General features: G+C 46.4%; 1 protein-coding gene and 1 pseudogene across 1 annotated transcript; one reads left to right on the top strand and one right to left on the bottom strand.

Annotated features, from left to right (window-relative positions):
• The first annotated feature begins 276 nt into the window (after nt 1-276).
• LOC142843399 (sperm motility kinase 2B-like) lies at nt 277-10,304 on the top strand. The gene is made up of 11 exons (XM_075960700.1): nt 277-367; nt 2,606-4,114; nt 4,445-4,621; nt 5,134-5,346; nt 5,461-5,773; nt 6,052-7,301; nt 7,695-7,886; nt 8,583-8,693; nt 9,015-9,170; nt 9,258-9,323; nt 10,153-10,304. Exons 2-3 carry the CDS (start codon nt 2,619-2,621, stop codon nt 4,479-4,481), a joined length of 1,533 nt encoding a protein of 510 aa, XP_075816815.1. The 5' UTR covers nt 277-367; nt 2,606-2,618; the 3' UTR covers nt 4,482-4,621; nt 5,134-5,346; nt 5,461-5,773; nt 6,052-7,301; nt 7,695-7,886; nt 8,583-8,693; nt 9,015-9,170; nt 9,258-9,323; nt 10,153-10,304.
• A 4,237-nt stretch (nt 10,305-14,541) lies between these two features.
• Nucleotides 14,542-26,590, bottom strand: LOC142844151 (ribonucleoprotein PTB-binding 1 pseudogene; annotated as a pseudogene).
• Between the last annotated feature and the right edge of the window lie 4 nt (nt 26,591-26,594).

Below are 26,594 nucleotides of genomic sequence, written 5' to 3' on the forward strand. Positions count from 1 at the left end.
GGAGTAGTACTGAGAATGGAGCAAGGCAGAAGCTGCGTCTTCGGGAGGAGAGATGGGAAAAGCCCCATTCCCCTGATCTCACTGCCTCCTGCCCACCCCTCTCAAGTCCCTTCATGTTCTCATTTTTTCACTCAGCCGATCTGTACTTGGTGACAGAAGGGGAAGAAAACCCGTGAGCTGTGAAAAGCCACCATTTGTCCTTTTCTTGCTCTGACCTCACAATGCCAGCGCCTGTGCCATCACATCACTGGCTGAGGTTGCCTCCTCTCCTTACAGTGCAAGCGGGTTCGTGAGGTGGAAAGTGGTTGGAGCTCTGTGCTGGTGAAAGAGACTACTGGACTTTCAAGAGCTGCTGGACTCCAACATAGTAAGTTTCCCTTCAGCTTTGTTGCCTTTGATTGTTGTTGTTGTTGTCTGTGTATTTATTCATTTTCTGGCTTGATTTATGAGCTTACTTTTTCATGTTTTTTTTTTTTACTCTGTTTATTTTGTGAGTGTATGGGAGGAGAATTCAAGACAGAAATTCTCTGTGTAGCTATGGCCTTCCTGGAACTTAGTCTGTAGATATGGCTGGCCTCAAACTAAAAGATTACCTGCTTTGCCTTCTGAGTGTTGGGATTAAGGGCATGTGCCACCACAGCCCGGTAGTTTTCATATTTAAGTTGTGCATCTTGGGGTATAACTTTTAATATTATTCTTTTATGTGTATGAGTATATTGTTTTCTTTCTTTGTGTGTACCAAGAGCCTCATACCTGTGGAGGTCAAAAGAAGACAGATTAGCTAGAACTCAAATAACAATTGATTGTGAGCACCATGTGTGTTGGGCCTCGAACCAGGGGTCTCTGAAAGAGCAGGAGGTGCTGTTAAACACTAACTCATCTCCCCACAACCTCTGTCTTTAGTTTTACTTCTTCATTTACTTTTGTTATGTGTTCTTTGGTCTGTTTCTCTTTTCTCATTTCAAGCCTTTCCTTGTTATGGCGTACCATATCATAGGAACAATTTAGTCCTGGCAATCGCAGGAACATCTCTAATGCATTCTGAGCACTTGATCATGTGATTAACCCACGCTGCTATGCTTTCTTCTCACACGACCTCCTCCACATTCCTAGGAGCCTCCTCTTATGTTGAGGACCTCCTCCTGCTCCCAAGTTCCACATATGAGAGAAGAAAAGTGACACATTTGAAGGACTGGCTTTTCCCATGTAGAGCGATCTTCTCTGGTGACAACCATGTTCTTGAGAGCACCACAGTTTCATCCTTCTCTGTGGCCGTCCTTCTGTATGACTGTGGCACTCTTGCCCTTAATTCTGTTTCAATGTTGTGTTGTCAGGCTAAATGCGTAGAGCTATCCTTGCAAGGATCCTTGGGAGCATATTTTAACCGTGAAGTATGGCCTGACTTATGTGAATTTGGTGAAAAGTATTAAGCAGTATTATTAAGGACTTTACATCTATGTTCATCATGGAAATAGCCTCTATTTTTCTTCATTGTGTTTTCCTGGTTTGGGCATGAATGAGTTTGGAACTACTAAGGACCTTTCTATTTTATGGAGTATTGAGGAACACTGACATTTGTTTTCAAGAGATTGGGAGGATTCATCAGTAGGTTTGCCTGCTCCTGGGCTTTCCTATGCAGTTTCCTTCCTCATAAATATTTCAATCTTGTTCTTCATCATGTCTTCTTACTTGAATTTATATCAAGAAGTTTCTCAATTCCATCCACATTTTCCAGTCCATGAGAAGGACTCTCAGGGTTTTCAAAAACAGATTTCTTTGGGAGATGGGTTAGCCTGGAGAAACAGCCCAGTAGTTAGGAACATGGACTCTTCTCGCAGAAGACCAGGTCTGCCTCACAGCAATCCCATGACAACATAACTTCTTGAAGTGCCGCACCTAGGGGATCTTTTGCCGTCTTATGCCTTTCCAGTTCATAGAAAGAAAATTAATCAAAATACATATCACTTTTTAAAATTATATATAGTACATGTGAGTATACATTAAGCGACCTCAAATGTGTGTTTGTAGTATACATGTGTGTGTGTGTGTGTGTCTGTGTTTGCCCTTGCGATCGTCCACACATTTGTTTGGATGCCCTCAGAGGGCAGAGGTATAGGATCTCCTAGAACTGGAGGCAGCGATCCACCTGACCAGGGTCCTGAGAACCAAACACAGGTCCTCTGCCAGAATAGTAAACCTTCTGACCTCCTGAGCCATCTCCGCACCTAGACACTCTCTGTTTTCAGGGTGTCTGTTGTCTCCTCAACTTCTCATGCATATGATTTTATTAGTATCTTGTCTCTCAATGAGTGTTCAGCTCAAGTAAGAGGATGATTCTCCTTCCCAATCAGTGGCTCGTAGCTTCTGCGACCCTTTGTTTTCTTCTCTCAGTTTCTGGGTGAATCCGGCCAACCTGACCTGTGTTATGTTCTGCTGTCCACTGCTTTGGAAGGTACTTCCTTCCCTTCCTGAGCACTACGTAGCTGGTTAGGTTGCCTGAAATATCTGTGACTCTTTTTCTCTTTGGAATGTAGGAATTCATAGTGATAAACATTCTCATTGGTGTGATTTAAACTGTTTGTTTAAAGTTCCCGTTGTGTTTCAGCGAGAACCTGGCCATGGAGGAGGTCAGAGAGACCCTCTACTGTGACAAGGAGACATTTAGCAGTATCTATCAAATGCTGACAACTCTGGGACGAGGAACTTTTGCCACAATCAAACTGGCCTTTCACATGCCCACTGTCAGCTACGTGGCTGTGAAGATTCTGGCAAATGTGAATGGGGACTGCGCCCCGAACCACAATGAGGTTGATATAATGAGATCCCTCGTTCATCCGCATATAATCAGGTTCCTTCGAGAGGTGCAGACACGGGACATGACTTATCTCATAATGGATTACGCCTCCAAAGGGGACCTCTTGCGTCAGATTCGCAAACCGGGAGGCTTACAGGAGTGCGAGGCTCGAAGGCTGTTTGGACAGGTAGTACAGGCAGTGAAGTACTGCCACGACAACTGTATCGTCCACAGGGACATTAAGGCAAATAACATCTTGATCGACGCCTCTGGAAATGCCAAGCTCTGTGATTTTGGCCTGGCAGTCAGAGTTGTCCCTGGGACAAAACTAAAGACTTTCTGCGGCACTCTGGCCTACTGTGCCCCGGAACTCTTCGGAGTGGAGCCATACGATGGCTATGCCAGCGATGTTTGGAACTTAGGCGTGCTCCTCTACTACATGGTGGCCAGGCACCTTCCGTTCCAAGCGAGCTCTTCTATGGGGTTGAAGCAGCAAATTTTGGCTGCAAACTTCAGCGTTCCTCATCATGTCCCACTTGATATTTTCAACGTAATCGTGGAAATCTTCATGATCGGCCCCAACAGGAGGCCCACCATCAGTCAAATCCTGACGCGCCCCATGATCAGGAACAGCCAGGCACGGGCATCCATCCAGAGTCTCCCAGGCACCCTGAGCCCTAGCATTGTCGGCACCATGGCAGGTGAAGAAATAATTGAGTGTCTAGAAGTCCAAAAATTTGATCAGGCGATGGCCACATACCTGAGTCTGCAACACCAGGCACCCGGGGGAGACTGCTGCCATCACCGGGTGAAACCCACAACACCCATGGAGCCAGGGCTTGCCCACCTATCCCACCTGCGCTGTCCTGTGGCTGATTCCCTCATTAGCAGCAGCCCGGACAGCAGCAAGAGTTTCTCTCCATCGAAGATCGGGTTGTGTGGCAGCCTGACGGCGAGGGCCCAGACATCCTGCTCTCTGTACCACCCTCATGGGGCAGACCACAATGAGGCTGCAAATGATGCAGAGAAACTCTGCAGCTCGCTGGGGACGACTCTGCGTGTAACCCCCAAAGGCTCCTCCCTTGGGGACACACTGCTGACCACCAGACAGGAAGAGGCCATCAGCCATGGTCAGCCCCAGGATGCCGGGCCAGCTTCCTCCCAAAACCAGAGGCGTCACCGCTGGAAGAGGGTCAAGAAAACCCTTGTCAATGGCTTCCGACACCTATGTTGCTGCCTGCCTCCTGCAGAGAGTAACCATGCCTCCCGTGAGAACCAGGCTCCACAGTCAGGGGATCCTAGAGGCACCCACAGAACCAGGTGAGCACCTTTCTCACTTCATCTGATTTGTACTTTTCCTCCTGTCCTTTGTGATAAATGATGCCTGTGTCCACTATGGCACACTGTGAGCATAACAATCTGTCCCTTCAGAAAGACCAGGTGTCCCCTGAAGTGTGACCTCAGGCTTGTTGAGCAACAGGGGGACAGCAGAGATGCTGAGCCAAGCAGGGAGAGGTGGGGGCAAGGCCAAAGGAGGCAAAGATTCCTTGGAGGAACATGTCGGGTACTTGGGCGCTGCTGGGCAGTGCACTAAGTCTTGTGTGTTTTGAAGTCACTAAGAGTCTCCTTCCTGTGCCTTTCTCTCTGAAGCCCCGAAGAGGTCGAGCCCCAGCTCCATGGCTTCTGAGCCACGGGTTGGGGATCGGTCTGGATGAGATTCAGACAGCCACTCTGGGGACCCATGCCAGATGCCCAGGACACCATCTGGCCACAGGCCCCTCCTGCAGAGGAAGAGCTGTCCACTCCAGAGAACATCTATCTCTCCAGGTAAAATCCCAGGCAGGAAGGGTAGGCTTCCCACAGGGTCTAGCTCAGTGTGGAGGACTGAGGTGCAAAGGTGCCCTAGGCTGTCTTGTGGAACAATAGTGCCTTGCCCTCTCCCCATGCCTGCGGGAACATCAGAAGTGGTGCTCTGGGTAGTGACTGACCTTTGCCCCATTTCTTGGCAGAGAACACGGTCTTCTCCATAGGGTGAGACTTCTCTCCCCCAAGGAGAGTATTCCTAGTCAGCCTGGCCTAAGTTGGGTTGCCAGGTTGAGAATGTGTCCTGCAAGCAGCCCTGTAGGACCGACTCCTCTAGAGGGTAGGCTCCCGCAAGAACCTTTAGCAGGAATCCCCACAAGTAATTCCAGCAGGTTCCATTGCTTGAGTCCTCAGACCCAAAGCTTGGGAAAATCTGAGCTGGGGAGTGAGTGACCCCAGGGCAGCAGAGTCCCCCTCTCCACCAATTCTGCCTTCCAGCTACTCACCTCCTGCCTCTGCCTGCTTGTTCCTTCAAGGCCACCATTCTCATCAGTGACAACTAGCTCCTGCACTTAACACCATGTGCCACACCCTGAGGGACTGGTAGGTGTCAGAGTTAAACCTGAAAACCTAATGAGGGGTCAGCATCCTGCTGTGCCTCCTGCCTCCAACTTGCCTGAGTCTGCCTGAATCTGCACTGGCCAGTGAAATTCTTTAAGAAGGCTTCTGTTTTTCCCAGCCTTTTAAAGGTGAGCAGGCTTTTCCACTTCTTTTGGATGTGGGTGGGGTGTGCTTCCGGGAAGCTGCCTCATCCATGCCACAGTCACATTGGTAAAATCTCATCTCGTGGTCTTTCTGCCTAGACCTTGCCAAACTGTGACAGCAAGAGACCCAGAGAAGACTGTGCGACTGGTGTGGTGGTCCATCTCTCCAGCTGTCTTCCTCATTAGAACCATCCTGGGTATCTTCTATATTCAAGAATGTGTCCCAGCATTCAGCGCAGGTCGTTGTGATGGCGGATACCCCGGCCTCTGGTGTCACTCTGTTCTCCTGCCCCCCCAAATTTTATGGCGATATCTCCAGACTCGGATCCCCCTCGTTTCTCCTTGGAGCGCTGCGGTTTCAAGATACAGAAGTGTGGCTTATCCGAGCCCCTCCAGACTTTGCCCCACAGTGGTGAGTGGTCACTCTCACCCCACCCACTGGGAGTATCCCCCCCCACACACACACTGGAAACTGAACCCACCCCACACTGTGAACCTAGAACTGTAGACAGCATTTCTAATAACTCGGGGAATCAGCCACATTCTGTCCAACCCAGGCTGGTTTCTTAAGTCCCAGCATCGTCTAGCCTCAGTTTCTTGAGTCTGGAACTACAAGTGGGTGTCACATGTTCTTTTGTTTTGGAGAATCATTTTTAATTTGTTTGTTTGTTTGTTTCTTTTTCATGACAGGGTTTCTCTGTAGCTTTGGAGTCTGTCCTGCTGTCCTGGAACTAGCTCTTTTAGACCAGGCTGGCCCTGAAATCACCTGCCTCCCGAGTGCTAGCACTGAAGGCGAGCACAGCCACCACTGCCTGGCTTTGTTTTGGAGAATCTTACCATCCTATGCAGCAGTTAAACTCGGATCTTTCTGCTTCTACCTCCCAATGGCAGCTACCGAGCCCAATATTATACAATGCTGGTGATGAAATCCAGGGCCCATTCATACTAGGCACAAACTCCATATCTGAGCCTCGTCCCTCGCTCGCCTGCCTTAAACATTACTTAGCCATTAACGATGGGGATTAGATTTAATGTCAGCACTCAGGAGACTGAGGCATGGAAATGGTAGGCTTCGCGGCCAGCATGAGATAGGGAATACCAAGCTAGCATCACACACAGAGGGTCTGTCTCAAGAAACAGTCAGGAGCCGGGTAAAGCCAGGTCGTGATGGTGCAGCACATGGGAGGCAAGGGTGGGTGGATCTCCGAGTTCCCTCCCAGCCTGGTCTACAGAGTGAGTTCCAGGACAGCCAGGGCTACACAGAGAAGCCCTGTTTTGAAAAGCAAATATTAAAAAACGAAGCAAGCAAGCCAGGAACGGTGGCACGTGTCTGTTTTCAGTACCTGGGAGGTGATGCATGCTGATCAGGAGTTCTAGGCCTCACCCAAGCCCCACACAACAGAAGTTAGTTGAGACCAAACTCAGTGTTTAGCACCCTAGCCTAGAAAAGCTGCTTCTAGCCCCGGCCTCCCGCTTTGCAAAGGATCTAGCCAGCCTCTGCTTTCTCCCTTTCTTTCCTCAGCCGCAATGGGTGGCATGTGCCCCTCTCTGGCTCTAAGACTGTTAAGGGCAAACTGGATGGCAAGAGGTGGTGATGCAGGGTCCTTACTGGCAGCCCTCAAGCTGGAGAAGCCACCTTGCTGGCATCGTCAAGAGAGGTGGGAGGAAGACTCACTTGCCTTTTGTAGAGTTCTTCAACCCTGTCCTTGTCTGTTCCCCCTCACTGCCGACTGTCGGTACCTTGTACTCATGGTCGTCTATTTTCTTTGCAAAAGCATATGACTCTTAAACCCCACAGTGTCATATCTATTGGTTCCTTCTAACGAAGAATCCTTTCTTTTTCTCTCCTCTTGTTTGGACTCCGGTTTACTGTATGTAGTCCCGGCTGCCAAGGACCGTCGATCCTCCTGCCCTCAGCCAACTGAGTGTAGGTGGTATAGGTATGTAACTTGTCTCAGTGTATTTTAGAAGTTTTACTTTTTAAATCATCTATGTAGGGATGGATATCCTTCATATTTTAATCCTTCTGCCTCTGCGTACAAATGTAGGGATTACAGGAATTCCACACCAAGCCTGGTTTTTTGGTTCTGAAAACCAAACCCATGTTTCTGCTTGGTGAGGAAGAGTTACCCTAACTGAGTCACACCTAGAACTCAGGCAGGCTAGCCTCAGACTAGGTATTTCTCTCTGTAGCTGAGAAATACCTCCTGATGGAACTGAAGATCTTACACATTGACCCTGATTTCTCTCTCCCCTCTCTTTCTCTCTCTCTCTCTCTCTCTCTCTCTCTCTCTCTCTCTCTCTCTCCCTCTCTCTCTCTGTCTCTCTTTTAGCCTTTCTAGATGACCTGTTTTTCTGACGGAGAGTCTTTAGAAGTTGCACACACAAGGGGTGTAGCTGGACGCCACTCTTCTTCTGAAGCTAGTGAGCTGTGTTCTTTGTGGGGGAGGAAGAGCAGGCTGTCCCAGTCATGTATCATCTCAGAGTCCCCAGACTCTCCCCTGTGTATCCAGGCAGCGTTGAAGGTATGTTCTGACCAGAAGCCCTCGAGTCGCCCGCAACTAACTCCCTATGCACCTGCGTGAAACAAAATGGAAGTCACCAGCCCTAACCAGCCCATGTCCCGACCTCAGGCTGATTAAACTAGGAAGATGGAGCCTCACCCCCACTGCTTGAAGGTTTAGTCACCTCACCCCTTGGGGCAATCTCCTATCCCTCACATTTAGACAGTTCTAGGGAGTTTGTGGATTTGTCTTAAAACTAGATGATAGAGCTAGGGTGAAGGTGTATGCCTATAATCCCAGGACTCTAGAGGTTTAGTCTAGTGACTAGCCATAAATTCAAGGCCAGCCTGGCCTCCATGAGGAACAGTAGGCTAGGCTTTGGTGGCTCTCTGTCTAAAACACAGAAAGTGAACAAAGGACTAATGCTCACTGTGCCTAGCATACACACTGGCTCTGGGCCTGGCTTCTTTAGCATAAAATGAAACCAGGTGGAGCATGCCGTGAATCCCGGTATTGGGGGGAAGACACAAGAGGATCAGAGAGTCAAGGCCTTCTTCCAACACAGAAAGTTGGAGGCCCGTCTAGAAGGAATGCCACTCTTTTTGAAAAACCAACAGCACCTACCCCCAAATCTTAATGCCCCAATCTGAGAAAACAGTGACATAGCAGCCCATTCCAACCACGTATTCCTTGTGAATCAAAAGATCTTTCTGACAGAGAGAAGAAATTTGGCATCCAGATGTGCAGGGCTATTTCCTGTGACTCACATCTGGAATTGTCCTGAGCCAATTGAGTTCATCCTTGTGCACAGCACTGAGGAGCTGTTGGGTAAGTACTCCCTGCTGGCCCTGTGGGAGGCACTGACAGGAAGGTTTGGGGAACATGGAGATCCCCACCTGTGCCAATGAGAAAGGCAGGAAGGCTGCTGGCCCTGCCACACATCAGAAACTCTGATGTTGTGCTGCCCCCTTGTGGCACTTCTGTACCAGTTCCGTGTTAGTGAGCCTGGTTTCCTGGGGTCCCTGCTTCAATTCCTGCCACAAATTGGGGTGACTGGGTGTGCTCAGAGGTGGGGTCGGGGGAAGCTTCCACTGCTCTGTACCCATCTGACGTGATTCTATCCTTCTTTACTTCATTCCATTTCTACAGTATCCTAATAAAAGAACAAAATAGCTGTCATAGATGTTCTGTCCAGGGGTTGTCCCTGAAGAAATTTCGTAAACTACATTGCTGCTTCTTCCTGGCCCCGCTATCTATAAAGAGAAACGATTGGCACTAAGCAAGAGTGTGAAATCGACTCCCTGGGTGAGATTCAGAAGCACAAGAAGCCTGACAATGACTGTCTGTCTGTACGCTGTCTAGTTACCTTGTTTGGTATGTGTTCATGTGCAGAATCCAAGGAAAAGGACCGGCAGGCTTGCTGAAGCTGGCCACCCCGGCACCTGGAGATGGAGACAGGTGAATCTCCGTTTTTGTTCTGTTGTTGTGATTTTTTTGTTTTGGAGACAGGGTTTTTCTGTTTGGCCCTTCCTCTCTAGACCAGGCTGGCCTTGAACTCACAGAGATGTGCCAGCTTCTGACTCCTGAATGCCAGGATTGTGGGTGTGTGCCACCTTTGAGGCAGATGCATTTCCACGTCAGTGGCCTTGAGAAAGCCTGTGTTAAAACACAATGTGCCTGGCACTCGAAAGTGACATCTGACACCGAACACCTGTGCTACACACACATACCTTGAGCTTGCAAGTGTGTGTGTCTACGGACACCGCTGCACACGTACACAGTGTAAGCATATAGTGTGTGAGTGCATCTGCACACACTTAAGTCAAAATAGTGTAAGGAAACACAAGGTCAGCCTGGGGCGCTGTGGACCTTTAGTCCCAGCAGTTGGGAGGCAGAGGCAGGCAGATCTCCGTGACGTCAGCTTGATCTACAACTGCAGAACTTGCTGTCCCAGGAATCCTGGGCTACCCACAGAAGTCGGTCTATAAAAAAAACAAACAAGGTGAAGGGAAAAGAGGAAGAAGTACAAAGTTAGTTGAAGAAGCAGGTAGAAGATCTGACCTCCTCTGCAGGAGCATCCTGCTGGCCAGACCTAGGAGAACGAGACAGGACGCTGCTGCTGAGAACACTGGGTGGTCCTCTCTGGATGCTAGATGGTTTGCAGAGCCCAGCAAGCCAAGCGCTGGGGTATCTTATTACTGCTGGGTAGAATTGAGTTGGTGGGCTGACAAGGTGATCCCAGCTTTGTTAGCACTGTGGGTCACCTGGATGTCTCACCTCTCTGCAGCACGGGACTAGACGCCTCTCAGAAGCCAAGACCCTGCACTAGGGAGAAAAGAAGGCCACCTTGATCGATTCTACTGGAGCTAACCCCTGCTTCTTCCCCAATCATGGCAATATATGTTTCTATGTTGGAAATAAAATGACATTGTTAAATGATCTAGCTTTTGGTTGTTTGGATACAGGGCCTGTTGTCTGAGAAATCACATCTCTAACACACAGGAAGCAGAGAGGGAGAGTTATCTGTAAGTAAAGAGGGCAAGGCTTTAAGTTCTCTAAGCCCACCCACAGTGACATACTTCCCCTAAGAGGCTCCTGTGCCACAAGTTCCATAATCTCCCGAAACCTCACCACCAATTGGAGACCGAGCACTTACATTCATGAATTTATAGAAGACATTTCGCTTTCAAACTACCATGCCCACTGAGCTAATCCACAGGCCCCAGGGTAATCTTTAGTTCCAAGTCACCCTTTGCTACAAAATTAAGTCTCAAAAAAAAAATCCGAAAGGAAGGCTGGACATAGGGGTGCATCCATTTATTCCCAGCATTCAGGAGGCAGTGTCAGATAGCTCTCTTGAGTGCGAGGTCTACATAGTCTCCAAAATAAATAAATAAATAAAGATGGCTGTTACTGCCTGTAAATTGAAAAGAGAGAGATTTTTGCCAAGTGAGATGGTGTGCGCTCTAGTCCTTGTACTGGGGTAGTGGAGGGAGAGAGATTTATTGGACGTTATCCTTGGCTAATTAGCAAGCTCAACAAGTCTAGGATTAGTGAGATTTTTCTGTCTCCACATAAAAGAAAGAGCCGGGTAGGGGTGATGCATGTCTTTAATCCCAGCACTCGAGAGGCAGAGGCAGGTGGATCTCTGTGATTTGGAGAGGAGGTCTACGAAGAAAGACCTTTTCATGCCTTTCCTGATGATCCCTTGGACTCTCAGAGCAACAGGAAAGCACTAGCCAGTTATAAATACCTATAATCCCAGCTCTGTGGAGCCCAAGCAGGAGGATCACAAATTCAATGGCAGCCTAAGAGCCCGTCCCAAAACAAAAGCCGGAGGTGGAATTCGACAGCAGAATGCTTGTGTTGCATGCCCACAGCCCTAGGTTTGAGCCCCAGCAGAGCAGAAACTACAGGGTAAGAGCGGTCTTTGTGGCCATTGGGCTGATAAACTGCTCTGCAGACAATATTCCTGTCATGAAGAACCATGTCTATAACGTATGTTTGAATGTTTCAGGGAATACAAAATAAGTGATTAGAAATGTAAATGTTTAGGGAAATGTAAATGTACATACAGAGCTTCTTCTTCTTCTTCATCGTCTTTGTCTCCTCCTCCTCCTCCTCCTCCTCCTCCTCCTCTTCCTCCTCCTCCTCCTCCTTCTTCTTCTTCTTCATCTTCGTCTTGGTATGTTGAGAGAAGGTTTCTGTGTAGCTTTGGTGGCAGTCCTAGAACTAGTTCTTGTAGACCCGGCTGGTCTTCCGCTTCCTGAGTGCTGGGATTAAAGGCATGTGCCACCAACACCCAAATATACAGTGCTTCGTTTTCTGCCTTTCAGGTGTTTTTGGTTTTTTTGTTTGTTTGTTTTTTGGAATTTCATGTTGTCAAGGCTGGCCTTGATCTCACTATGGAATGAGGCTGGTTTTGATTTTCTTGTGTCCATTTCCTCAGTATTTTGAGTTCAGACATGTGGCAGCAGCCTAGCTTGTGTGTATGTTTGTGTGCACGGGTGGTCATGCGTGTATGAGAGTGAAGGAATCTTTTGGGTGTCTTCTTCTTCTCTCCACAGCTTACATTTGACACAAGGACTCTCACTGAACCTGGAGCTCATTGACTGGCTAGGCTGCTGGGGAGCAGCTTCAGGGATCTGCCTGTCCCAACTGTCCCCAGCTTTTACATGATGGAAGGAATCTGAACTCCAGTCTTCATGCTTACACAGCAGGCATTTTACTGACCGAGGCTTCTCCCACGCCCCTCTTTCCAACCTTTGCAAAGTCTGAAGTTGCTTCTCAATAAGAAAGTGTTTTAAAACTGGATTGTATAACTCGGCGGTGGTTGCACAAGGACTGGGGAGGTAGGCAGAGGCAGGCAGATTTCTGTGAGTTCAAGGCAAGCCTGGTCTACAGAGTGAGTCCTAACTGCTTCCATCACTACTTAGATACCATGTCTTGAAAAAGCAAAAATACATAGATAGATAAAATAAAATAAAAAAGCCCCAAATTTAGACCATACAAGATAGTGACACACTGTCTCTTGAGTGGTAGGATTGCACCCATGTGCTACCACATCCGGCTTTATATAGAAACTTTGAAGAGCTCAGTGGGGGAAGGCGCTTGCTACCAAGCCTGATGAGTTCAGTCCTCTAGACCTCCATTGTGGGGGGTGAGAACAGACTCCCTTGGGTTGTCCTCTGGCTTCCACATATGCTCCATGCCATGAATATTCACTCATAAATAAGCACATAATGAAATGATGATAAAAGGAAAAAGTACCAAGCTGGGCATGGCAACACATAGCTTTAATCCCAGCACTTAGACATGATCCTTACTCTACTTAGATCTTGAACTTCTGATTCTTCTAAGTTGAAGGAGAAGGATCAGAACTCTCAGGCCAACCTTGGCTCAACATTTCCCAGTTGGAGGCTAGCCTGGGTTATATGAGTAATAAGCAAGTGGACCTAGAACCCATGTGATGCCCTATGCGTTAATCTCACCAGCTGGGAGACAGACAGAAGGATTATAAATGCAAAGCCAGCCCGAGTTACATGCCAAGTTCCATGCCTGCCTGGACTGTATAGTAAGATCCTGGCTCCACAAAACAAAACAACAAGGATTATTTGAATATGGCAGCACATGCCTTTAATCCCAGAACTCAGAAGCAAGAGATCTTTGTGGGTTCAAGATCAGTGTATATATGGAGTTTCAGGACTACAGAAAGACCCTGTCAAAGCAATGACAAAAAACAAAATCAATAATTGATTGAGGGAAGAAAAGGGAGAAGGAGGTAAAGACATCACGCACTAGTTGAGTACATGTACACACACATGACCACACATGTTACATACATACACACACACACACAAGCTGGGGTGGTGGCACATGTCTATACTTGAGTTCTTCCCAAGGTCCTGCACATATGATGTCCCTACTGCAAAAATAAATAGATACGTAAATAAAAGAAAAGATTTAAAGTAAGGACAGTTAAATGCACCATGGGATCTACTACATTATGGAATAATATGGATCTGGGAAGAGGAATAAAAATTTCTTAGCCAACCTCAGTGGCACATGCCTGTAACTCTAACACCTGAGAGGCAGAGACAGGAAGATCAGAAGCTCAAGGTCATCCTCAGTTAAATATTGAATTTGAGGTCAATTTGGGTTTCAAGAAATCATCTCTCAAAAATAAATAAAACCTTGCAGTATTGGCCTCAGTTATTAAGTAGACACACCTGGGAAGACAGAACCTCAAAGAGTTGCCTTCACCAGATTGGCCTGCAGACATGACTACAGGGTATGTTCTTAATTGGCAACTCATGCAGGGGAGCCTGGTCTCATTGTGGTGGATAATGTGATCCTGGGACAGGTGGTTCTGTTGTACAAGGAAGGTAGAAAGGCAGAGAGACAAAGCCAGTAAGCAGCCTCATCCATGGTCTCTGCTTCAGTTCCTGCCTCCAGCTTTGAACCTCAGCTTTCCTCATTGATGGATGGTGAAGTGTAGTAAAGAACAAACCCCAGTCTCCCCGAGTTGGTATCAGTCATGGCGTTTATCACAGCAGTGGAAACCTAACTAGGAAAGACCCAAAATGTGACTAGACCTCTCAGCCATTTCAGTCCCTTGGGGGAGCCTCCCATTGACTATCACAACAAAGACCAGTATTTCCTGAGGATCTAATTCTCTACAGTGGTGCAACCACCCTAGAAGATTCCAGCCAGGGCTTGTTAAGATTAATCCCTTCTGGTCCTGACTGAAGGCAGGTTTTGCTGTGAGGCCACTCTACTTTGAGACCAAAGCAGGCTTGGTCCCAGCCATCCATCCCAGAAGGCTGTTCACATCACCCCTGAGAGATAAGCAGGGTCAAAGCACTGACAAGAGTCAAAGGTCACCCTCCAGAGCAGATCTAGAGCTGACAGTGGCTCTAGCAGATGTGATAACTCAAATGGACTCAACAGACATCGATAGAACATTGCATCCAAACAGAAAAGAAAATACCTTCTTCTCAGCACCTCATGGAACCTTCTCAAAAATTGAGCACATACTGGGTAACAAAGCAAACCTCAACAGATACAAAAAATTTGAAACACCCCATGCATCTTATCAGATCTCCATGGCTTAAAATTAGAATTCAACAGCAATGCTAATTCCAGAGCCCACAAACACATGGAAATTAAACAATGCTCACCAGCCACAGGTCTCCTTGCCTTCCAGGTTGCTGGATGAAAGCAGGCTATGTAGATTCAGGTACGGGTTCAAGGAGATGCGGTAGTCCTTTGGGGGCTCCTCCAACAGTGACAACCCAGGGGTGGTTGGCCGGGGCACATTGTCCTTCAGGAGGCCTCTAACAAAGACTGGGGCCTCAGAGCCCCACAAGGGTTGGGTGTGGAGTGAGCTGGAATGCTGGGGAATGCAGACTCATGGGCTCCCGGTCTCCCCAGAAGGGCCCAGCAGTGGTGGTAGTAAGGGATTGTGGCTTCCCTCAGCAGGTTTCAGTCCCAGAGCCAGCATCACCATCTGAAGACACCTCCCAAGGAGGGAATTGACAGGTTGGGCACCTGCCTGGAGGTACCCAGAGGGGAGTCTCCCAGGATCTCAGGTTTCTTCTGACTCTGGGTGTGCAGGGCTAACTGGAGCAGGGCAGTGGACAGGGTAGGTCCGCTGAGCCGTAGCATGGAGTGGGCACACCCAAAAGGCCCTGCTGGCCACTGGCACTTCATGCAGCAGAGGATTGAGCAGCAGTTGGAGGGAGGTAGATGGGCCCAGATTGTCCAACAGCTGCAGGACGTTTGGCTCAGGCGGGAGTCCCTTGCCTCGATTGGGAGCCATGGCCTGGGCAGCAATGAGTGCTGTCAGCATGCTGCGGCCAGGAGGACCTGGAGCACAGAAGGACACACGAAGGTGACTGCCACCCAGGTCCAGGCTACCTGCCCTCTGGTTCTGCAGCCTCTGCCATCTCTGCTGTCTCATACTCCAGTACTGCAAAGCCCCTCAGCTGCCCACCCTGGCCACATGGCAGGTGAAAGAAGGTGGGTATATCGACCGCGGACAGTGCCTGGTGCAGGGCATCCACGTCATTGAAGCCAGGTGGCAGATGGTCCACACAGAGGCACCGGGAGTGCAACAAGGCAGGAGACAGCGGCCCAGCATCTGTGCAATACACATACAGTGTTTAGGGGCTCAGTGGTTTGCACAGTAAATCAGCCTTGCCCTGGCAGCCGAGCCGTTCATCATGTACTCTGCAAAGCCATAGCCCTTAGAGTGGCCTGTGCACTCTCTGTACACTACGAAGCAGCGCTCCAGGCTGCCAAAGGGCCACATCAGCTCCTCACACTGCCTGTGTCACGCTGGGTGGCAGCTTGGCCACACACAACAGAGCATCTGTAGGCTGCAGCTGAACTGACAGCTCCGGCTCTCGAAGCCGGCTCTGGTGGAAGGCCTTGATGGCAGCTTAGCCTGATCCCCTTCCAGCAGGGTCACGAAAGCTGTCCCTTTGTATTTGTCCACCAACTGTCCTTTAGTTCATAGTCGCTCAGAAGATCACAATAGCCTACTTCCTGGTTGGTCAAGTCTCCCGGAAGACCCCGGGTCAGTATCATGGCAGCGGTTACGGAACTGGCACTCAGTAAGTTTCAGGTGCTTCCGGATCTCTTCTGGTTCCAAGGACAGCAGCTCCTGTTCAGGTGCTCATCGATAGGCGGTCCACAAAGTTTCCTCTTTGGCCTCCGCCTCCAGGTTGAGCAGCAGCCAGTGAGTCAAGAACTTTAAATCTTTGAAGAAAGAATTTAAAGAAGACACTAGAAGATGGAAAGATGTCCCATGCTCTTGGGTAGGCTAAATTTATGTAGTAAAAATGGCAATCTTACCAAAACCAATCTACAGATTCAAAGCCATGTCTATCAAAATCCCAGCAAAATTCTTCACAGACCTCAAAAGAACAACACTCAACCTCATATGGAAAAGCAAAAAGTCCACGATAACCAAAAGAATCCTGTACAATAAAGGAAATTCTGAAGGCCTCACAATCCCTGACTCAAACTCTACTACAGAGCTACAATACTGAAACCGCCTGGTATTGGCATAAGAACACACAGGAGGACCAATGGAACTGAATCAAAGAATGGATATCAATCCACACACCTACAAACACCTGATATTTGACAAAGAAGTAAAAATATAAAATGGAAAAAAGAAAGCATATTCAACAAGTGGTGCTGGCATAACTGAATATCAATATGTCGAGGAATGAAATAGGTCCATACTATCGCCATGCACAAAGCTCAAATCCAGAAGGATCAAAGATCTCAACATGACACCAACCACACTGAACCTCATGGAAGAGAAAGTGGGAAATACACTTGAACAGATTGACACAGGAGACCACTTCCTAAATAGAACCTCAGTAGCACAAACATCGAGAGCAACAGTTAATAAACGGGACCTCCTGAAACTGAGAAGCTTCTGTAAAGCAGAGAACATGCATGGTCAACAAGACAAAATGGCAAGCTACAGATTTGGAAACGATCTTCACCAACCCCCCCCCCCCACATCAGACAGAGGGCTGTTCTCCAAAATATACAGAGAACTCAAGAAATTGGTCATCAAATGAACAAATATTCCAGTAAAAAATGTGATGCAGACCTAAACAGAGAAATCTCAACAGATGAATCTAAAATGGCTGCAAGACACTTAAGGAAATGCTCACCATCCTTAGCCTTCCGAGAAATGCAAATGAAAATAACTCTGAGCTAATATCTTACACCTGTCAGAATGGCCAAGATCAAAACACCAATGACAGCATTTTCTGCAGAGGATATATGGTGGGGTAAATGGTACACTCCTGCATTGCTGGTAGGAATGAAAGCTGATACAGCCACTTTGGGCATCAGTATGGCGATTTCTCCAAAAATTAGGAAACAACCTTCCTCAAGACCAAGCAATACCACTTTTGGATATATATATCTCCAAAGGATGATCAATCATACCACAAGGGCATGTGCTCAACTATGTTCATAACAGTATTATTTGTCATAGTCAGAACCTGGAAAAAACCTAAATGCCCCTTGACTGATGAATGGATAAGGAAAATGTGGGACATTTACACAATGGAGTACTACACAGCAGAAAAAAATAATGACATCTTGAAATTTGCAGGCAAATGGATGGATGTAGAAAGCATCATATTGAAGGAGGTAACCCAGACCCAGAAAGACAAATATCATAAGCACTCCCTCATGAGTGGACATAAAGCAAAGAAAACCCAACCAATCATTCACAAACCAGAGAACCTGGACAACAAAGAGGACCCTAAGAGTGACACACAGGGATCTAATGGACATGGCAAGTAGGAAAAGACAACTCCTGAGTAAACTGTGAGCATGGGGGTCATAGGAGAGGGTAGAGGGGAGGGGGATGATGGGAGGGGAAGGGAGAAAATTATATCTCACTAAAAACGATAAATGATTGAAAAAAGTAGAGCTGGGAGTGGATAGCTGATCTTGTGGTTTGGTCTTGGGTTCGACTGCAGGACAAACAGGCAGTGGAGACATTTAGAGAAGGTGGGGTGTGGCAGTGAGGGACTGGAGGTCAGACGGTGACAACAATGAGAGCCTTAGCAGTAGCAGATGGCTTAATGCAGGTGGCAATGGCTGGTATTTCTGAGGCATGAGATCATAAAGACCTGGAACTAAGACAGCACCAACTGTACCAGGGTTTAGAATCCACATAGACAGAGACACAAAACAGAATTTAAATCATCAAAGTAGCCATGAGAGCTAAAGGAGTCTAAAAACACCCAGAAAAGTTACTTGGGAGTTGCCCTAGCTCCGAGGTCTGCTCTAAATTTTTCATTTGCATTCTCAACTATTTTGGTGGTTATTTGGTTTATTTTGGGAGGATTTCCCCCTCTACTTTCCCTAAAATATTGGCCCAGAACATCAGGTTTCATTGAAGAAACCACATGTGCCTCCCCTTTCAGGGGTGTGAATTCTGGGACCACTGATGGATTTTTTTCCTCTGATCACTTTGAACATAGCAACCCACTGCCTGCTGCGGTCCTAGTTTTCTGTCTGGTGGGAAATTGAATGAGGAGTTTATGGAGAAAATGTGACACAGTCTATTCTTCTCAGCCCCGTAGAAGTTAGTCACTTGCCCTGGAGTGTCCTGGGAAACAAAGCATTGCCACAGCATCCCACAGTCAGTCAGAGGCTACCATGTTACTCTGATCAATCTGAGTCTACTACAAAAGGAATTGATTGCTTTGAGGATGGATGTGATGGGTTCCATGAGCCAAAAGTCATGACAGAATGTTAGGGTCTGTGAGAAGTGGACCATGCTCTCCATCCACTAATAGATGGGTGTCAGTGTGTGCCAGGTGGAAATGTCAACTTGACACACGCTGGAGTAATCTGAGGAAGAAGGAACTTAACTATCTAATAGGTAAGTCTATGGGGAATTTCAATCAGTGTCTGATGTCCCTGGGTTGGAGGTCATGGGTGTATCTATAAAATAAGCTGTCTTAGAGAGGAAAGGAGAGCAAGTCAGTAAGTGGCTTTACTCCATGGTACCTGCTTTGGTTCCTGCCTCGAGGTTCTGGTCTTGACTTCCTGCCCTGACTTCCACTCATGGTAGCTTCTGATAGGAAAGTGAAAGGGAAGTAAAGCTTCCTTCCTCCAGTTGTTTTTGGTCATGATGTTTCTTCACAGGAAGAGAAAACAAGTATACAGTGTCCATACCCGTTGAAGGACAACATCCAGAGCCTGTTATAATTCACACGATTCCACCTACTGTGATTATTAAAGTGGTTTCTATTAGGGTTTGGATGTGTAATACCCAAGAAGGATCCTGTGTTTGAACTCTGATCTCTAGCATGTGGCCATGTTTCAAAGTTGGGGAAAACCTGGTAAATAAACCCAGAAGTAAACGGTAGGACAGGCGGTGTTGTAGAATATTAATTTAAGGTGTGTGACTTCTGTTTAGGTTGCACTTGTTTAACTCTGTGAAGCTGTGATGCTTTGCCTGTCTAAAACACCTGGTGGGCTAATGAAGATTTTAATGGCCAAACGTAAGGCAGGAGAAAGGATAGGTTGGTCAGTCACACAGAGAGTATAAATGGAAGGAGAAATCGTAGAGGAAGGAACAGAGAAAGAGCAAGAGAACAAGGAGAGCAGGATGCTAGGGTAAGCTATCCAGTTATCCAGACACTGAGTAATAATCAAAGAAAGATACACAGAGTGCTTTAAAAAAAAACAAAAAACTAAAAAGCCCAGAGCCAGAGGGAAAGGTGGACAAAATAATTCAAAGATAAGAAAAACTGGAAAGGAACAAGCCAAGCTAAGGCTAGGCATTGTAAGTAAGAAGAAGCTACTGTGTATAATTTAATTGGGAGCTGGGTGTCAGGTCCCCAAAAGAACAAAAGAATGAAAGAACAGAAACGATCAAAAAAAAGGGAGATATAGTGAATGCTAACTGGGTGTAACCAGCCTCCCCAGGCCCCTACGTGCCAACTGACCAGGGCAGCCTTCCTGTACTTAGGGACAGAATGTGAAGAAAACCAGTGATCTAAGCTAAGCCATCATTGGTCCATTTCTTGCTCTGACCTCACAATGACAGAACCCTGTTTCTTAACTGCTCTGGCTGAGGCTGCCTCCTCTCCTTACAGTTGAGAGGCTGATTTTCAGTTGAAAGAGTGATTTAGATAGAAGTGAGCTGGTCCCACTTGGTGGATATTCATGAGCTGTTGAATCTGAACACAGTGAGTTTCCTTCAAAGGTCACAGATTTGGGGTTTAGAGGTTTGTGTTTCCAGGATTGAAAATAACCATATCTTCCTTTCTTTCTTCCTCGGTCTGGGGTATAATTTGGGGCAATTTTTATTATCTGCATCAATTAGATGTTTACTCTATTTTAACCTTTAGTTTTAATATTTTCTCTGGGCTCATTCCTTCGTTCACCATTTTAAAACATCTGTTTACATTGACTCTACAACATGAGTATTCTCACAGCGACATTGATCTACACGCACATGGAAAGCTTTGACCACATTCCCCTGATCTCACTGCCTCCTGCCCACCCTTTTCAAGTCCCTTGGTGTTCTCACTTAATAACTCAGTCAGGTACTTTCGAGTCCAGGCCAAGTCATGTGGACTCCTGTCCAGAGGACTGACAGGCACACTGGATGGTGTCCTAAGGAAGGGCACAGATGGATGTCTGCCTGTGCTCTAGCAGAAAACCTCCTCCAAATTGGTTATCTTAGAATCTTTCTGGCAGTTCAAAGTCAGGGCTGGAGAGGGCCAGAGGTAAGAGCTAGATCCCATTTGTGATGCTAATGATGGAACAGGGGATTCAAGAACAGAAAAAGTGAAAGTCTGAAAGAACCTGTTCTTTGAGGAAGAGAGGAACTTCCCTTGGTGGGACATAGCACACCAGGTCCCTCCACCATCTTCTATCCTTCTGTGTGCCTGAAACTGGCCTTATGTGGGACGTTTTCATTTTCTATCAGGGGGCAGGGTGATTGCAGTACTAAAGCTCATGTGTTATCAGGCACGGTGTGGGGGCAATAATCATTTGGAAGCAAAGGATCAGTTCTGCTGGCCAGAGACCTCAAGGAACACGGTCTAGAACAAAACTACCTAGTGCTGGGATGTTCTGCCCAGCACTCCAGAGACCCACCCCAAATACCTGTCCTTTTGGAAAAAACAGGGGGACATTTTGTTGACAAGGACTGCCTTTATTTGATTATCACAAGCCTGGGCTAGAGGAAAACTCTTTCATCTCATCTTTTCTTTATTTTTCCAGACATGGAGCCTCTCAGTGTGGCTCTGGCTGTTATGGAACTTGGTTTGTAGACCAGGCTGGCCTGGACCTCACAGAGAGCTGCTAGCCAGTAACTAAGTGTGTAATGTTTGTACATATGATGCCCTAGGGGTGTGAACGTTCTATTGACAGAGAAGGAACGTCCTGCTTGAACTTTCGTAAACTTCCATCCAGTTTCTTTGGCTTATGCCCCATAGCTGGTTCTGCGTGGGTCCTGTGAGGTCCATTTAAAGGGTAAATCTGTTGATTACTTAGGTAAGGTGAAGGCAGCATAGCTTCAAGAACACAAAAAGGCTGAGTGCCACCCTCCCACCTCAGGTGTTGATGTCACACTCATGACACACTTGTGTCCATTGTGATGAGGAGCGGCGGGCCGCTTCCTGCCACCCGGCTAGCTGTGCCTGAAATAATTACACAGAAACTGTATTCTTTTAAACACTGACTGGCCCATTAGTTCCAGCCTCTTATTGGCTAGCTCTTACATATTGATCTAACCCATTTCTAATAATCTGTGTAACACCAAAAGTGCCTTACCAGGAAAGATCTTAACCTGCGTCTGTCTGGAGTGGGAGAATCATGGTGACTACTTGACTCAGCTTCTAGCTCCCAGCATTCTGTTCTGTTTACTCCGCCTACGTAATATCCTGTTCTATTAAAGGGCCAAGGCAGTCTCTTTATTTAACCAATGAAATTAACACAAAACAGAAGACTCTCCCCCATCATTTCCGCTTTTTCTGTTTAAACAAAAAAGAAAGGCTTTCACTTTAACATAGTAAGATTACATATAACAAAACTGTTATCAAGCAAGAATTACAGTTACGATATCTATTTTATCCTTTATCATAACTGAGGAAAACTATAACTATCTATCTATTCTTCAACTCCATCAAAGACTCCAGAAGCATATAATATTACCTAAGTAAATGAGAAGTAAACAACTTACAAAACTCTAGAAATCACAGAGACATCTCGCTGCCTGGACAGTCACCCAAAGTTCCTCTGTACCATTGGGGCATCCATCTTCGGCCTACAGGCCCATAGTATCCAGTGCCATTTCCATGAAGCAGGAAATTTCAAAGGCAGTTTAGTCACAATCTGTTGTGTCCTGCAGAATGTCTCACAGACTCTTTCATGAATCAGGAACCCTGAAAGATCATATCACCTTTAGGCAAGTTCAGCAGTCCTCTTTCTGCGGGTTCTTTGTGGCCAGTCCAGTTTATGCAACAGTCCAGGCAAGAGCAGTTTCTTGCCGAAATGGCTATCAAACTCCATGAGGAGTCTCTTCGATGCCCATCTTCCTCTTGAAGTAGATTGGTGCTGCCAGGAGCAGATGTGTCTCATTGTCATGAAAAGCCCTAAGTTATTAAAACATCAAATGCCATATTCTGCAGTCTTTGAAAGATATGAAGAATGTCTATCTAATTGAAATGTATCTCTATATATCTAGGAAATCTAACTAACATGACTACAAATTTGACTATTATTGATGATTATCCATTAACAACATATATACATTACATTTTTAAATGAACTACACAATCACAATACCTTAATCAAGATTAGAAATACATATACATATAACAAAATTGACCTTAAAATCCACAAAAATGCAAATTATTCATATCTCTATCAGTCCGTGCCCTGTGTCTCACAGCCAAGGTTACTTTTGAAGCACTGGGATCCTCAATCATGTACAAGACAAATGCATTCGTTTCCCTTCTGTTTGCTTTTGCTTTTTTGTTTGGTGAGAGAGTGTCTCCTGTACTACAGGCTGGCCTCAAGAGCACTGTGTAGCCAAAGATGACCTGAACTGCTGGTCCTCCTGCCTCAACTTTCCTAGCTTTAATAATTGCCATGTGCCGGGCCACAGCGGTGCATGCCTTTAATCCCAGCAATCGGTAGGCAGAGGCAGCTGAACCTCTGTGACTTTGAGGCCAGCCTGGTCTACAGAGCTAGTTCAGGGACAGCCATGATTGTTAAACAGAGAACCTGTCCTGACAAACCAATAAAAAAAAAGCCAAGTGCTCACCTTTATGAGACTTTTCATGTTTTTCTGTCAGTTTAATGGCCTAACCTGAATCTACCTGATTTTAATTACTATCTTCTCCCCAGGGCCTGACAATCAACACCTCACCACATAGGCTGAGGCCTAGCGGGATTTCTGGTCCCGCTGTTACCAGCTTGGCCACAATCACCAAATGTAAGTTTTAACTAAGCCCCTTTCTTCTATTTACCAATAAAGTCTTGGGAGTCAGAGCCGGGCGGTGGTGGCGCACTCTTTAATCCCAGCACTTGGGAGGCAGAGGTAGGTGGATCTCTGTGAGTTTCAGGCAGCCTGGTCTACAACAGCTAGTTCTAGGACAGGAACCAAAAGCTACGGAAAAACCCTGTCTCGAAAAATATGCAAAAAAAAAAAAACCTTGGGAGTCAGATGTTGGGGTGCTAACCTGCTAGCTCAGAGAAGCCAAGAAGCAACGAATCTACTTTCCTATTTGGACAGAGACCCAGCAAGAAAAGCATCTTTTCACTCATCCCAAACTAAAAAGACCCCGAATAGCTAAGTGCCTCCCTACACAATCCTGTGCATCCCTCTCTTCCTATATTGCTGGCTGGTTTGTTCTTCCTTGGCTAATTCTTGTCAACTTGTTGCCCACTCCACTCCCTGAGTTTCTTTGTTTGTCTTTTCTTTTCTTCCCTTCATTTCAGTTTGTTGAGACAGATGGATAGGTACGCCTTGCAGAGTGAGGTTGGATATTTATTTAGTGGATATGGAGGGAAGGGGAAAGAGGAGAGGAGCAGAGAGGCAGAGAGAGACAGAAACAGAAAAGGGAAGAGGAGTAGTAGGGAGAATGGAGCAAGGCAGAAGCGGCCTCTTCGAGAGGAGAGATGGGAAAAGCCACATTCTCCTGATCTCATTGCTTCCTGCCCACCCCTCTCAAGTCCCTTCATGTTCTTATTTTTTCACTCAGTCGTTCTGTACTTGGTGACAGAAGGGGAAGAAAACCCGTGAGCTGTGAAAAGCCACCATTTGTCCTTTTCTTGCTATGACCTCACAATGCCAGCGCCTGTGCCATCACATCACTGGCTGAGGTTGCCTCCTCTCCTTACAGTGCAAGCGGGTTCGTGAGGTGGAAAGTGGTTGGAGCTCTGTGCTGGTGAAAGAGACTATTTGGACTTTCAAGAGCTGCTGGACTCCAACATAGTAAGTTTCCCTCCAGCTTTGTTGCCTTTGATTGTTGTTGTTGTTGTTTTTTTGTTGTCTGTGTATTTATTCATTTTCTGGCTTGATTTATGAGCTTACTTTTTCATGTTTTTTTTTTTTACTCTGGTTATTGTGTGAGTGTATGGGAGGAGAATTCAAGACAGAAATTCTCTGTGTAACAGAATAACTCTGTGTATGGCCTTCCTGGAACTCAGTCTGTAGATATGGCTGGCCTCAAGCTAAAAGATTACCTGCTTTGCCTTCTGAGTGTTGGGATTAAGGGCATGTGCCACCGCAGCCCGGTAGTTTTTATATTTAAGTTGTGCATCTTGGGGCATAACTTTTCATATTATTATTTTATGTGTATGAGTATATTGTTTTCTTTCTTTGTGTGTACCAAGAGCCTCGCACCTGTGGAGGTCACAAGAAGAAGACAGATTAGCTAGAACTCGAATAATAATTGATTGTGAGCACCATGTGTGTTGGGCCTCGAACCACGGGTCTCTGAAAAAGCAGGAGGTGCTGTTAAACACTAACCCATCTCTCCAGAACCTCTTTCTTTAGTTTTACTTCTTCATTTACTTTTGTTATGTGTTCTTTGGTTCCTTTCTCTTTTCTCATTTCAAGCCTTTCCTTGTTATGGCGTACCATATCATAGGAACAATTTAGTCCTGGCAATCGCAGGAACATCTCTAATGCATTCTGAGCACTTGATCATGTGATTAACCCACGCTGCTATGCTTTCTTCTCACACGACCTCCTCCACATTCCTAGGAGCCTCCTCTTATGTTGAGGACCTCCTCCTGCTCCCAAGTTCCACATATGAGAGAAGAAAAGTGACACATTTGAAGGACTGGCTTTTCCCATGTAGAGCGATCTTCTCTGGTGACAACCATGTTCTTGAGAGCCCCACAGTTTCATCCTTCTCTGTGGCCGTCCTTCTGTATGACTGTGGCACTCTTGCCCTTAATTCTGTTTCAGTGTTGTGTTGTCAGGCTAAATGCGTAGAGCTATCCTTGCAAGGATCCTTGGGAGCATATTTTAACCGTGAAGTATGGCCTGACTTATGTGAATTTGGTGAAAAGTATTAAGCAGTATTATTAAGGACTTTACATCTATGTTCATCATGGAAATAGCCTCTATTATTCTTCATTGTGTTTTCCTGGTTTGGGCATGAATGAGTTTGGAACTACTAAGGACCTTTCTATTTTATGGAGTATTGAGGAACACTGACATTTGTTTTCAAGAGATTGGGAGGATTCATCAGTAGGTTTGCCTGCTCCTGGGCTTTCCTATGCAGTTTCCTTCCTCATAAATATTTCAATCTTGTTCTTCATCATGTCTTCTTACTTGAATTTATATCAAGAAGTTTCTCAATTCCATCCACATTTTCCAGTCCATGAGAAGGACTCTCAGGGTTTTCAAAAACAGATTTCTTTGGGAGATGGGTTAGCCTGGAGAAACAGCCCAGTAGTTAGGAACATGGACTCTTCTCGCAGAAGACCAGGTCTGCCTCACAGCAATCCCATGACAACATAACTTCTTGAAGTGCCGCACCTAGGGGATCTGTTGCCGTCTTATGTCTTTCCAGGTCATAGAAAGAAAATTAATCAAAGAGACTTATATCACTCTTTAAAATTATATATAGTACATGTGAGTGTACATTTAGGTGACCTCAAGTGTGTGTTTGTGTGTATACATATGTGTGTGTGTGTATATGTGTGTGTGTGTGTGTTTGCCCTTGAGATCGTCCACGCATGTGTTTGGATGCCCTCAGAGGGCAGAAGTGTAGGATCTCCTAAACTGGAGTCACTTGATCCGCTTGGCCTGGGTCCTGAGAACCAAACACAGGTCCTCTGCCAGAATAGTAAACCTTCTGACCTCCTGAGCCATCTCCGCACCTAGACACTCTCTGTTTTCAGGGTGTCTGTTGTCTCCTCAACTTCTCATGCATATGATTTTATTAGTATCTTGTCTCTCAATGAGTGTTCAGCTCAAGTAAGAGGATGATTCTCCTTCCCAATCAGTGGCTCGTAGCTTCTGCGACCCTTTGTTTTCTTCTCTCAGTTTCTGGGTGAATCCGGCCAACCTGACCTGTGTTATGTTCTGCTGTCCACTGCTTTGGAAGGTACTTCCTTCCCTTCCTGAGCACTACGTAGCTGGTTAGGTTGCCTGAAATATCTGTGACTCTTTTTCTCTTTGGAATGTAGGAATTCATAGTG

Source organism: Microtus pennsylvanicus, chromosome 2, assembly GCF_037038515.1.
Source record: "Microtus pennsylvanicus isolate mMicPen1 chromosome 2, mMicPen1.hap1, whole genome shotgun sequence".
In the NCBI taxonomy this organism is placed as follows: Eukaryota; Metazoa; Chordata; class Mammalia; order Rodentia; family Cricetidae; genus Microtus; species Microtus pennsylvanicus.

Bases quoted from the DNA above. Each gene is read 5' to 3' on its own strand.
- LOC142843399 (XM_075960700.1), top strand. From the start codon at position 2,619: ATGGAGGAGGTCAGAGAGACCCTCTACTGTGACAAGGAGACATTTAGC. The intron at 4,115-4,444 runs GTGAGCACCTTT...TTCTCTCTGAAG, and splicing joins AGAGGCACCCACAGAACCAG to CCCCGAAGAGGTCGAGCCCC.